This window comes from Delphinus delphis, chromosome 8 (assembly GCF_949987515.2).
Source record: "Delphinus delphis chromosome 8, mDelDel1.2, whole genome shotgun sequence".
In the NCBI taxonomy this organism is placed as follows: Eukaryota; Metazoa; Chordata; class Mammalia; order Artiodactyla; family Delphinidae; genus Delphinus; species Delphinus delphis.
The window spans coordinates 34774076-34789277 of record NC_082690.1 but is presented as its reverse complement, the minus strand read 5'-3'; the positions used below and the strand labels follow the sequence as shown (position 1 = coordinate 34789277).

The window sequence follows — 15202 nt, the reverse complement described above, 5'->3', positions numbered from 1 at the left end:
GTGTGTGTATATATATATATATATATATATATATATATATATATATATATGTATATATATATATTTGTGTGTGTGTGTGTGTGTGTGTGTGTCAACAGTTTCATCTGAAGTCTTACCAGTGATATGGCATTAGAATCAAAAAGCCTCTACAATTTTTATGGGGTAGGAGTTTTTGAAATCGACTTTGTATAGACTAGTTGAACTAACTTATGGCATTTATTCCGCCATTTCATTTAACCTGTGTTTGTGACACAGTATTTATGATTCAGCAATGTTAAAGCTGAAAATATTTTGTTCCTCACATAGATTACAACCTCAAATAAAGTGCACCTCTTGATGGATACCAGTCAGACATGGTGTATTTGAAAAAAAAAAAAAAGTAATAAGAAAGGTCACTGAGCATAGGAATGAATGAAAAGGTGGTTTTGAGCAACAGCACTGAGACCTTCGGGGACTTTCCTTTTTGGTCTATATCTGTCTTAAAAGTCAATGCATGCCTTTCAAATATCATGATTCATAACACATTCCTTACACAATCTTGGAAATGTAGCTTTGTGGTTGGAACAACAAAAGAAATCTAATGAAATTTAGATTCTGTTTGTGCCTTCACAGGGTAAAAAAATAAAATAAAAAGTTATATTTTGTGAATGAATGTTTTAAGTGCCAAGCACTGTGCTAAATAATTTATATGTATTATTTCAATTAAAATTAACCTTAAAAGTTTATGAGCTAAGTACTCTCAATATGCCCAAATGACAGAAGATGGAACTGGAGCTCAGGAAGAGGTAAAGCAACTTGTCTGAAGGTAAGTAATTTTTTGGAAGACAAAAATCAACAACAACAGCAAAAAAAAAATCCAAGCCTGACTCCTAGTCCATTCTTTTGATCATTATGTTAGACTGGCAGACAATTTTAAGTCAGACAATTTAACTTCTCCAGAAATGTCCTTGTTAATCCAAGGATAAAGATCTTCTTTACTTTTCTTGCTAGATTTGTTATTTGTCATTGGTAAGGTACTGATGAGACTTGGACACAGTGTAAAAATCCAAAAAGGACATCTTTTTTTTTCTTGCTGTGCTTTTCATAATCATCACAGCACTTCATTTCAAAAATCAGATAGAAGGAAGTAACACCTGAATTATTCAGGTGCAATGCTTTGGTATGCATAACTTGTTATCATCGTGGTTTATTATTTCCATTTTCCTTCATACAGAACCCACTGCTGCTCCCACAGATGTCAAGGCTACAAGTGTGTCTGTGTCAGAGATTCTTGTTGCATGGAAACATATTAAAGAGAGTCTAGGAAGACCACAGGGATTTGAGGTATGAACAGAATTACTGAAAATAAGCCTTGTTATTTCTGCCGGCATTGTACTCTCTTGAAGAAATTGTTTGGTGACACTTCAACAGAATTACATTCCTTTGAAATTCGCTCTATGGAAAAGAAATGAGAAATATACTATTCTACTGACATGTATTATGTTGCTCATTAGCTAGCTTATTTTTCAATGTAGTAGTTTCCATAGCACTGGGCAGATATTAAAAAAAAAAAAAAAAGAAAGAAAATAGACCTTTAGATAAAAAACCAGGAGCTACAGGTTGATATTTACTGGCATCCAATTTATTGGTGGTTAAAAATACTTTTTGTGTATTTCTCTCTAATAATTTAATGTATAAAACAAGTTTTCCTATTATATTGTTTGTGGCAGATCTTACCTCCTATACTAACTTGTCAGATTTGCTTGGAACTTAGTGATCTGTACCTATTCACCCAAATGACTTTTTGTCCTTCAAATTTTATTGTTTTTAAACATAGTTATGCCAGCCTTATAGTGGTGAATATTTTATAACAATTCATTGACTGCAATAAAATTTTATCCTCCACATGGACTAAATGTTTGTGGGCAGTCTGTGAACTTGAGTATTCCACAAAAACAAGAGCTCTCATACAGCTCTTGTTCTTGCCTTTGCCAGTGAGGGATAGGATTAGGGGAGTAATTTATAAAATACAAAAAAGAATTAGCATCCAACTGAGGATCTTAGTTATCTTTAAACTTTTTAATGTTTACTTTTCCTCTGTTTCAACTGCCACTAAGAGAAAATCATCTTAATTTTTAAATAATGACCGAATATAGGACTTGTATACCAACATGGTTTCCAGGCTAAAAACACATTTCTTTATTATATTTGAGTTTTCAAATAATGGCTGAGAACTATTTGATTAATATACAGCCAGCATTAAAGATCACAGTGATTAACAGTTTATACAATATTTCTAAGAGTTACAGCAAATATCATTTATATGAAACCATTACCTATACAATATCATGGATTTATTTCTACAATCTTGCTTCAGTTCATTATTTGGTGATAATTCAATATGTATCATATCAGGATTGCATGCTTGTTTTATTAAAATCTCTTTTTCTCCCTAGCCATGCTGCAGGGACCATGTCTGTTCACCAGTCAATCCCAAGGCTGGTAGTACTTGGCTCAGGACAGCTACAATAAATATTTGTTGAACAAATGAATATCTGTGCTTCACAAACAGCCCCTTTTGCTCCCACTGTAGAAGACATTGGGGTGGCCTGCCCTGCTCCCCTGCACTGGGCCAGGGCACCATCCTCTAGCTGCTGTGAGTGTTGGCTATGAATGGTTTTCAGCTTCCCTTCTGGAGAACTGCCCTCCACTTAGGGGTGATGCCTTACCTGAAAAGGTACCAACCCCACAGTCAAGCAACCCAAGGTCAATGACTGGCTGATACTGACTGATACTGGTCCCTTGCTTCAAGGAGGAAACAACTTTATGGTGCAGTTTATGATCCAGAGCCTTAGTCATGTACATCAGGCCAAGGCTAGATCACCTGGGACCACACTCTTGCTCAGTTCCTTCTACTTCCCATCCTCTTTTCCTCCCTTCCTTATAGATTCACCTGCAAGCACTCTCACAGTAAATCACATCATTCAAATCCCTGTCTCACGCTTTGCTTCTATGGAACTCAACCTAAAACAATTACATAAGTATAGGTCCACTTAAACCTCTGAATCAGAACATCTGGTGTGCATACTTGTAGTAAGCCATAAAGTGTATTCTGCTGTTCAGAAGAGTGAGGATCCAGGCTTCTACATCTCAAAGTGGTGCTCCTGTCACACAGCCAGTCACCCTTAACAATTTTTCTGCCTGTCCTAATAGCATGACATTCATATTCCCACTATGATTCACCTGTAATAACAGCTTTCTATGAGGTCCTACAGAGATCACATAAGATTTAAGCTTGTGAACAATGGTTCTCTTTCGATATATAAATCATCATTCATTCATTCTTTCAACAAATATTTATTGGAGGCCTACTAATTAGCAGACACTGAGCTAGATGCTAGGGATAAAACAATGAGCAAATTAAAGTCCCTGTCCTCATGAAGCTTATGTTGTAATAGGGAAGGCAAACAATAAACAAGCTCACAAATAAATGTGTGATATAATTTCAGTTGATGATGAATGTTGTGCAGAAAAATAGTACTGCACAAGAAGGTAGAGTGAGAGTCTGCTGTTTATAGAGGTTTGAGGAATTAACCTTTCTGAGGTTCTGACATTTGACATGATCAAATGAGAGAAAGAAAGAGAAAGAGAGAGAGAGAGAGAGAGAGAGGCAGAGAGAACAGCAAACTCAAAGGCCCTGTCTTAAGAGCATGCTGGCCTTTTTCAAAGAACAGGAGCGATTTTGGCTAGATAACAGTTAACAACAGGAAGAGTGGTAGCAGGAAAAATCGCTGGGACAAGAACCAGGTTATACGCAGTCTTGTGAACCAGGAAAAGGAGTTTAGATTTTATCTTCAGTATAAGGAAAAGCCGTTAACGATTACAAACAGAGAGTCCAATCAGGCTCTGACTCATATTTTAAAAGCATCTCTTGGTCTAGAGGGTGAAGAACAGGCTCTAAGAGGACCTCAGGTAGAGCAGTGGAGAAGCGGTCCTTCCAACCTAGCAGACAATGAAGTTGCTTTCGACTAGAACAGTAGAGGTGGAATTGATGAGAGGTGGACATTTTAAGATATATTTTGAGTGGAAGTGTGGCAGGATTTGATTATGAATTGGATGTGGACTATGTCAAAGTTAATTCCAGAGCTTTTTGACCCAAGAAGCTGGGAGAATGACAAATCATTCACATACATAAGGAACTAATGGAGAAGAGCATATTTTAGAGAAAAAGATCAAAGATTCTGGTTTAATGTGTTAAATTTTATAAGCCTTTTATTTTATTTTTTTACAAAAAGAGCTATCAAGTAAGTCTTATTTTAAGAGAAAGGTTAGAGACAGAGCTATAACTCTGAGGAATCTTCAGTATATAAATGGTTTTTATACATGTGCTGGCTGAGATCACCAAATGTTGATAAAGATGTCTGAGAATTGAGCCCTATGGCGCCTCATCATTTGGAACTCAAGAAAGAAGATATGGCCAAAGAAACTATAGAAGACATTGAAGAAGTTCAGAAGCCAAGAGAAGAATTTTAAAATGGAGTGTCAAATGCTGAGTCAAATATTGCTAAGAAATTCAGAAAGATGAGGCCTGAGGCTTCAGAAAGATGAGGCCTGAGATTGCCCAATGGGTGTGCCATGCAGAGACCTTACTGACCATGGTGAGAAGGGTTTTATAAAATGCTGATGATCAAGGTTTGACTAGAGATCAAGACCAAGATCACTCAAGCATGGCATTCAAGAGTGTCAGAGCACAAAGTTTTCTCTAAATCTATTTTATTCAAAGCAACAACTTATCACAAGCAAAAATGGAATATCTTTGAGGATATGTTAATAGCATTTAATCAAATTCTGGAGCAATCATTACATTGACTGAATTTTATTTAAAGTAAATCAACACAAATTCTGACAACTATTTTTACACAAAGAAACAACACAGCTTCCATGGGCACAGTAACATTTATAGTATTTTATAGTGCATTATAAATTGTATTTTTAAAAAGACGGCATCTTGTTACTGAAAAAAAAAAAACAATATCTTGTTAATGGGAAAATCAAATGTATGCTTTTCATTATCAGAAAATAATTAAAACTTTATATAATTCAATGACCAAATATGACATAACAGTTATTTTAAGTAAAATATAGTCAGCAAAGACTCTTTATAAGATATACTGTCTCATAAGTGTATAGTTGCATGTAGATTTTAAAAATAAATGTGAAATTTGGTCATTTGTAGAGATGTGAATGGACCTAGAGACTGTCATACAGAGTGAAGTAAGTCAGAAAGAGAAAAACAAATATCGTATATTAACGCATATATGTGGAACCTAGAAAAATGGTACAGGTGAACCGGTTTGCAAGACAGAAATAGAGATACAGATTTAGAGAACAAATGTATGGACACCAAGAGACAAAAGCGGGGTGGGTGATTTGATGGTGGTGGTGGGATGAACTGGGAGATTGGGATTGACATGTATACTCTGATGTGTATAAAATAGATAACTAATAAGAACATGCTGTATATAAAATAAAATAAAATTCAAAAATAAATAAATGTGATATAAGTATAACTTACCAGCATCACTCCCACCCCCTCTTTTTTCTACTCTCTATCCCTTTAAGAAAAGATCTACCTCTGCTCTTCACCTTACGCATCCCAGAATTTACTGTTCTCATTGTCTCCTCATCTTTCTTTTCAGTAAAAAGATCTCCCAAACTAAATATTTCTAAAATGTAGTAACCCCTAAAGCTTAATATTTTATCTCATCACTATCTCCCTCCTCTATTCTATCCCGGCCACAATCCTAGTTGTATTTACTAATAGTAGAATTCTGAGCATGATGACGATGAAACAAGTATTGTTTTTGTCACAAAAGCCAATGAGACTGGTTTCAAGTTTTATGTACTTATCATATCAATCCTGTGAGTCGTTTTTCTAGTCATAATTGCAGCTTTACCTGCAATGTCTAAAGTAGTTAGTTACTATAACCGCTACCAGTCCTGTGCCATTCTGAAAATAGTGGAGACAGTGTTTTTGGTCAAGTCTCTTGTTTTTCCTGAATTGAATGGGTGAATAAGATAGAAAAGGTCCTGCTCTTATGAATACTGCATCGTAATGGGAGAAAATAAATAAATAAATATGAGAAAAATAAACTTAGATAACAATACATGTAGAAGTGCAAAGGTAGAACACACCTGATTCATTTAAGGAACAGAAGAAAGTGGAGCAACTACACCTTGGTGAACAGTGATGTGAGTGAAATTTGAGGTAGTCAGAGTGTTAGGTGGGCAGACACAATATTATTTAGGGATATATAGATTATGAGAAGAGTTTGTATTTTATTCCAAATACAATGAAAAGTCATTGGGGCAATTTTAGGAGGAGAGTGACAATGTCTGATTTACATTTTTTTAAAATATTATTCTGGCAGCTATTCCATGCAGAATGAAAGGGTGAGGAGAGAAAGGTCAAGAGTAGAAGTTAGGAGGTCATTGCAATAATTCATGCAAGAAATGATGATAACTTAGACTAAGGTCATAACAGTGGAGTAGGAGAAAGGTAGACATACTTTAGAGGCAGGTCTGGCAGGATTTTCTGAATGATCAGATGTGGAGGGAAGGAAAATGATGATTCCTACATCATGGCCTTGGTCAAATGGATGAATAGTGGTATGATTTACCAAATAATAATAATAATATTTTAAAAATTTAAAGGGAAAACCTGGACAAAGAAGAGATTTGAAAACGGGAAATAAAGAAGTCTGTTTTGGCTAAATTAAATTTGAGATGCCTATTGGAAATTTAAGAGGATAAGTCAGATAAGCAATAGGATATGTGAGTTTGGAGTCTAATTAAGAGACCAGTGCTGAAGACATAAAGGGGGCAATCATAAAGGTGGTATTTAAAGCCATTCTATTACATTAAATCACCTAAGGACAAATTCCCAGAAGGGAGTAAAGGAGAGGATAAGAGGAGGAATGAAGGGGGAGATAAGCTGTGTCCTGGTGCAATCAGCATGTAGAAATTTAGCTGAAGGAAAGGAATCAGCATGGAGAGTGGCAAGGAGAGATCATCTTGATGGAGAGAAAATCAAGTGTGTAAGGTGTCAAAGAAACTAAAAGAGCTAATCAAAAAGAAGGAAATGGTCAACTGTGTTTACACCTGCTAAGAGATCGAGATGAAAGCAGAAAAGTTTCTATTGGGTTTAGCAGTTACTGGTGATCTTCAGGAAATTTTCACAATTAAGTAAGTGATCCATATCCCTTGTGTTATCAGTTTAGTTACTTCAGGTTGTAGACATCAAATACCCTTAAGAATATTACTTCTATCTAAATAATGGCTAGTGGCAGCAATTTAGAGAGAACCTCAATTCAGAACTCCAGACCAGCAACACATTTGTTTGTTGTGGAATCATTTAAGTCTCTTGTCAGGATATCAAGGTGTCTTGATATACATTAGAATCATAACTCTTCAGTGTTATCAGAAATGGGTAAGAGTCAGACTCAACCTCTCAATATGTTTTCACACCAGTCAATGACTATAAGAGAATTGAATTAACCACTGCAGACAACTATCTTAGCCTCAGATAAAAGCAGTTAAAAGAAGTCAAGGGCTTCCCTGGTGGCGCAGTGGTTGGGTGCAGGTGGACACGGGTTCGTGCCCCGGTCCGGGAAGATCCCACATGCCGCGGAGCGGCTGGGCCCGTGAGCCATGGCCGCTGAGCCTGCGCATCCGGAGCCTGTGCTCCGCAACAGGAGAGGCCACACCAGTGAGAAGCCCGCATACCGCAAAAAAAAAAAAAAAAAAAAAAGAAGTAAAGATGAGACTTTTATATGGGAAACTTCCCTTGATACACCAGGCATAATAATGGAGGTAAATGAGAAAAAAGAAATCATATCTGAAGTCATGACCACACCTTTAATTCCTTCTAGGATATGGCTCCTGTCAAACACATACTCAACTGCCAGTTTGATATGGACAAACTTTATCTCTAGAATACATAGTACAGTATTAACTAATGATAACCCCTCAATGAACTCTTCTTAATAAATAATCAAACTTGAACCTATGTCGTTCACTTGACTCTGAAATCTTTGTGTTTTCTCTTCCACTAATCTTGGGAGGCTACCCTCAAGCAAGGGTCATTTAGAGGGAAGATGGACATCATCAAGAGCAATAAAGTCCTTAAGGCTCTTATAACATCACCTGATCCCCCATCTAAGCTCCCATCACTGTGCTCTCCTTCCCCTGTACGCTCTTCAAGTGACTCTGAGCCTGATTCTAATTGTGATCTGGATTGTCAGATTTGGACCTCGTTTGTGCCTGATCTGACTTTCTGTGCATTTCGTCTGAATCTCAGTTATCATTTATTATTCATTCACTTACTTATCCACGTGCTATTTATTGAATGCCTGCTAAGTCTTGGTGTAGTGCGTGGGGTAAAACAATAAGTAAAATAGACAGATTCCCTGCCCTTATGAAGATCACAGTCTAGCAAGGGAGACTTTATTTCAGTTTCTTTCATTTTTGTTTTTCTGTTTTTTGGTAAGGCCTTGTAGCTCCTTTTGTTTGATGTCTTGGTTTTGATATTCTTTTCCCTGATGTAGCCAGACCTATAGGGCAGCTGTAAGGATCTCAGTAGGAGGCTTTCCCTGATACCATCTGTCAATTACCTACCTACATTTAGCATTTTTGTCCTTTACAAGGAAGCCTCCATTACACTCTCATTTGTTTACCAAATAATGAATCAAGCATTTTGACTTAAACTATGTTCATCTGCAACTAACTTACACTTTCAAATACATTAACCAATTAATTCAAATCAAACTGTTTTTGTTATTAAAATGACTAATTGCTCTATCTAATAGAATGGTCAAAGCAATTGATATGGTAGAAATAGCTATGCATAAAGATAGCGTCAGAATGATGACAGCCCCTAGCCTACCAGAAAATAAAATGACTTTATGGTAAGAGGCTTCAGGAAATTTTAGTAATATTATCCCCTTTAATTTCAAAGTGGGTCCACCCATGGACATTTCTAAATGTCACAATTAGGCTAGATTCAAATTCTGCTATGAAAAGAAAAAGAGTGGTCTTTTCAACAAGTTTGCAAGGCTGCCTTTTATTATACAAGTCTTATACTACCTCACAAAAATGACCATCTGAGGAAATAAGAAAGAATATGAAATCACAAATATAGACACCACTCCATCTAATTGTATTTTACAAACACAATTGAACAATTTTGTTGACATTCTCTTAAAACAACCCATTTGAGAATTTTGTTTACTCACATGGAAGTAGCTTGAGATTTCATGGCTACAGAGACTAAATGTAGAAAGCGTTGACATTGAGATATGTGAAATTTCTAGCTTATGACATGCAGCATGATTGAAAATCAGAAGTGAGCTATATGCATTGAATGACTGATTTTTGAATTATCATGACTGCCCCATCTCGATTGCCATCCCTGTCATTGGCCCATGCAAATAAATTATTAGTTTCAGTTTTGAATTTATGAACCCACCAGCATTAAGTGTCCTGTGAATGGTAATTCCTGAATCTTCGAGCAGAGCCTCTAAAGCTTTTCCTAGAACACCGGGATTTTTATGTGCATACAAAATCAGAGCAGATGCCAGTCTAACAAGAAAAAAGACTAAAGAAAAATAGGGCCAAATTTCATCATCTTTTCTCTGATTTTCCCAAATTGGGAGGAATGACAAAGGAAATTGGGTTATAATGCAATGTTGGATGATTAATATTTGTTATTCCTTCACTTATCAAGCATTTATTATCAGGCACTGTTCTAGTCAGTGGAAATGCAAAACTATTAAGATCTAGTCCCTGCTCTTAAAAGAAATCACAGTTTAATACTGAGAGATGTTTGTGGGAAATTTAAATAAGCAAAAAGCAGAGAGGAAGACATTGGAACAATACAATTCTTATGTCCATAATTACCCTAGGATTCCTTAGCATCCTGATCCTCTGAAGAAACACTAGTAGCATAAACCCATGCCAATGCCCTCCATGGGCATAGGTTTCTGTTTGCTTGAGCATATGCTTCTGTCCCTAAATGTCCTCAATTTTCCTAAATAAAACAATAAATCAATCGATAGAAATTTTATTGAATAAAATAAAAAGGAAATTTTTAGACATATTTTTAAATATTATATTGTTTATTCTGCCTGTGAAACAAAATTCCTCATGATTATCAAGTTAATGGTGCTTGTATTCATTGTGACCTTTTTGGAAGAGTATTATTAAGTATATTTTTTAATGGCTGGGTTCATTTCAATAATAAGCGACAATGTATTTTTATAGCAGAGTGAAAAGTGCACAGTGTCCGAGTCCTAATTCTTAACTTTTTCATGCTTATTATGAAGAAGAACAAAAGGCAAAACAACTTGTTCCATTTTACAATTCTCACTAAAAGACACACACACCCCTAGAGACTCCTTTTCCCAGGCTATATTCAAGACTTGCATGTATTTATTTTAGAACTTCCAGAGGGTATGTAACTCAGAAGTTCATTTTAGACATGTCACTAAAGCCATTTCCACTTATTGATTGCACTGAAAAGACACTAATTGTGTTTTGCTCTATAAAGTAAGTTGTAGTGGGGATTTCTTAAGGGGAAAAGGGATGAGATTGTTGTTTTTATTTTATGAGCTGACTCTAATCGTCAAAGCAGGAGACAAAAAAAAAAAAATGGTCCTCACTGCTGTTTGACAATAACTCATACTAGGCAGATTGCATTTAATTGGTATAGCAGAGGGTGCAAGGGTGAGTGTGTGTATGTGTGTGTGTGTGTGTGTGTGTGTGTGTGTGTGTAAAATGGAATTTCAGACATAAATTAAAGGGGGAAAAGAAGCTGAAATGAAACCAGTTACCAAAAGGCTAAAACAAAGGCTGTTTTATTTTCCATATGGTGGGCAGCCGCCGTTGTACGGATTCTCCTTTGGCTTTTTGTTATGACTATATAAAACTAAGAATATAAAAAACTAAACAGTGAGAAGAAAATACTTCTATACCCCCTTTTCTGAAATTCTGCGGACTCTGGAAAAATCAAATAGCTTTCATGTCTCTATCATTAGATTTCCTTCTTAGGTTATTTTCAGAGACTGGGAGGCTAACTAAAACTATTTATGATTTTAAAAAATCAGCAGATCAAAAGGAAATTATAGAAGTAACTTGAAGATGTAACAGTTGTTTAACTTGTTCCTTCCCCTGTCCTATTGAAAGGCAACCTGTAGAATTCTTTTAGAAGGTAATGAATAACTCAGTGTATACTGTGTTTCTGTTTCATTTACTTCTAAATACATTGCTTCATGGAGAAAATTCCCTAACCCAAACCACATTTCATATTTTCTTCTACTAAAACTTTTATAAACCATTTTATTTTCAAGAATATTAAAATATTTGCCTGAATATATTGTTTTACCCACATGAAGAACCAAAAGGGTATGTATGGATGATATCTTTTATCATATTCAGAAGTACTTCCTATTTTTTTCACTCTTTGACACAAATGGTAATTTACTGTGTGACCTCTAAACAGGGTTTTTTTCTTTACTCCTAAACGCAGCCATCCTGAGCTCATCATGTCCATCCACAATCTCACTCTCTGTTACATAATACACATTTGTACACAGAAAGCATCCACGCAAAAAATAAAATAACAAATGTAGACACCAACCCATTTAATTTTACAAATACCTGGAATATTTTTGTTGACATTCTCTTAGAATGATCCATATGAGAAATACCAAATTGCAACAAAATCTTCCTTTTGAGGGTTGGGTTTTTATCTTAAGTACCTGACAACATACTTGTGGCATAGAGGTCCTAATTCAATGAGTGTTGAAGAGTTAGATACAGACATGGTCTTGCTTACTATACTAAGAAATATAGAAATATTATAAGGTGTTTGAACACGCACAAAAAGGAAGTTTTGCAAAAGACATGCTTAGCATTATAAAAATGCCAATTACTAATTGACTATTTGCTAATTACAAAACGACTGAGACTTTATTTTCAAAAGGCAAGACTTTTTTTAATCTACATATAGAAAAGTGCACAAATCATAAATGTACAGCTCAGTGAATTATCACGAAGTGAACATACCTGAGTAACCACAATCCAGGTCAGGAAACAAAACATTTCTAAGAACTAGAGAATCACCTTGTGTCTCTTATAGTCATTATCCTTATTCTGAACCCCACACCCCCACCAAAAACAAAAACGAAAACCAAGTATCCTGACTTCTGATTGGTTTTACTAGTTTTGGGAATCATATGGCGCTTTTTATGTCTTGTATTTTTCACTCAACATTATATCGGTAATATTCATCCATATTTTTATGTGTTTTCTCCTAAATTTCATTTGTGAGTATCCCACAATTTATTTATCATTCTTCCATTGATGGACATTAGGCCTGTTTGCAGTTTGGGTCTGTTTTGAATAGAGCTGAGTACAGAGGAAAATTTTGGTAGAATTATCCACTTGCAATATTAAATCTAATCCATGATTATTATATCCCTCTTTTTTTTAAGCCTTCTTTGATCTTTGTCTATACTGACCTTGCAAATCTTTCCTTAGATTTATCCCTATTTAATATTTTTATTCTAATGTAACTGTAACCTTTGTGGGGTTTTTTACATTTTTTTAAAATTGTTTTTATTTAAATTTTTTTAAAATCTTTATTGGAGTACAATTGCTTTACAATGTTGTTAGTTTCTGTTGTACAACAAACTGAATCAGCTATATGTATATTTATATACCCATATCCCCTCCCTCTGGAGCCTTCCTCCCACCCCTCTAGGTTGTCAAAAAGCATCAAGCTGATCTCCCTGTGCTATGCAGCAGCTTCCCACTAGCCATCCATTTTACATTTGGTAATGTATATATGTCAATGCTACTCTCTCACTTCGTCCCAGCTTCCCCTTGCCCTCTTGTGTCCTCAAGTCCATTCTCTATGTCTGCATCTTTATTCCTGTCCTGCCCCTAGGTTCATCAGAACGATTTTTTTTTTTTTAGATTCCATATATATGTTTTAGCATATGGTATTTGTTTTTCTCTTTCTGACTTACTTCACCCTGTATGACAGGCTCTATGTTCATCAACCTCACTACAAATAACTCAATTTCATTTTTTTTATGGCCGAGTAATATTCCATTGTATATATGTGCCACATCTTCTTTATCCATTCATCTGGCAATAGACACTTAGGTTACTTCCATGTCCTGGCTATTGTAAATAGTGCTTCAGTGAATATTGGGGTACATATCTCTTTTTGAATTATGGTTTCTGCAGGGTATATGCCCAGTAGTGGGATTGTTGGGTCATATGGTAGTTCTATTTTTAGTTTTTTAAGGAACCTCCATACTGCTCACCATAGTGGCTGTATCAATTTACATTCCCACTAACAGTACAGGAGGGTTCCCTTTTCTCCACACCCTCTCCAGCATTTATTGTTTCTATATTTTTTGATGATGGTCATTCTGACTGGTGTGAGGTGATGCCTTATTGTGGTTTTGATTTGCATTTCTCTAATAATTAGTGATGTTCAGCAACTTTTCATGTGTTTGTTGACGATCTGTATATCTTCTTTGGAGAAATGTCTGTTTAGGTCTTCCACCCATTTATAGATTGGGTATTTTGTTATTTTTATATTGAGCTGCATGAGTGCTTGTATATTTTGAAGATTAATCTTCTGTCAGTTGCTTCATTTTCAAATATTTTCTCACACTCTGAAGGTTGTCTTTTTGTCTTGTTTATGGTTTCCTTTACTGTGCAAAAGCTTTTAAGTTTCATTAGGTCCCATTTGTTTAGTTTTGTTTTTATTTCCATTATTCTAGGAGGTGGGTCAAAAATGATCTTGCTGTGATTTATATCATAGAATGTTCTACCTATGTTTCCCACTAAGAGTTTTATAGTGTCTAGCCTTACATTTAGGTTTTTAATCCATTTTGAGTTTATTTTTGTGTATGGTGTCAGGAAATGTTTAATTTCTTTCTTTTACATGTAGCTATCCAATTTTCCCAGCACCACTTAATGAAGAGGCTGTCTTTTCTCCATTATATATTCTTGCCTCCTTTATCAAAGATAAGGTGACCATATGTGTTTGAGTTTATCTCTGGACTTTCTATCTTGTTCCATTGATAAATATTTCTGTTTTTGTGCCAGTACCATACTCGCTTGATTACTGTAGCTTTGTAGTATATTCTGAAGTCAAGGAGCCTGATTCCTCAAGCTCCATTTCTCTTTCTCAAGATTGCTCTGGCTATTCAGGGTTTTTTTTGATTCCACACAAATTTTACAATTTCTTTTTCTAGTTCTGTGAAAAATGTCATTGGTAGTTTGATAGGGATTGCACTGAATCCGCAGATTGCTTTGGGTAGTATAGTCATTTTCACAATGTTGATTCTTCCAATCCAAGAACATGGTATATCTCTCCATCTGTTTGTATCATCTTTAATTTCTTTCATCAGTGTCTTATAGTTTTCTGCATACAGATCTTTTGCTTCCTTAGGTAGGTTTATTCCTAGGTATTTTACTCTTTTTGTTGTAAAGGAAAATGGGAGTGTTTCTTTAATTTCTCTTTCTGATTTTTCATTATTGATGTATAGGAATGCAAGAGTTTTCTGTGCATTAATTTTGTATCCTGCTACTTTACCAAATTCATTGATTAGCTTTAGTAGTTTTCTGGTGGCATCTTTAGGATTTTCTATGTAGAGTATCATGTCATCTGCAAAGAGTGACAGTTTTACTTCTTCTTTTCCAATTTGTATTCTTTTTTTTTTCTTTCTTTTCTCTGATTGCCATGGCTAAAACTTCCAAAACTAGGTTGAATAATAGTGATGAGAGTGGGCACCCTTGTCTTGTTCCTGATCTTAGAGGAAATGCTTTCATCTTTTGAGATGACTGATTGAGAATGATATTAGCTGTGTGTTTGTCATATATGGCTTTTATTATGTTGAGGTGTGTTCCTTCTATACCCACTTTCTGGAGAGTTTTTATCATAAGTGGGTCTTGAATTTTGTCAAAAGCTTTCTCTGCTTCTATTGAGATTATCATGTGGTTTTTATCCTTCAATTTGTTAATATGGTGCATCACATTGATTGATTTGCTTATATTGAAGAATCCTTGCATTTCTGGGATAAACCTCACTTGATCATGGTGTATGATCTTTTGAATGTGTTGTTGGATTCTGTTTGCTAGTATT

General features: G+C 35.3%; 1 protein-coding gene across 1 annotated transcript in view; it reads left to right on the top strand.

Annotated features, from left to right (window-relative positions):
• The window catches only part of CNTN5 (contactin 5), a 416285-nt gene that overhangs the window by 381104 nt on the left and 19979 nt on the right, over positions 1–15202 (top strand). The window contains exon 15 of the mRNA XM_060018068.1: positions 1214–1323. Coding sequence (XP_059874051.1) covers positions 1214–1323 — 110 coding nt within the window. The remainder of the gene's footprint in view (positions 1–1213; positions 1324–15202) is intronic.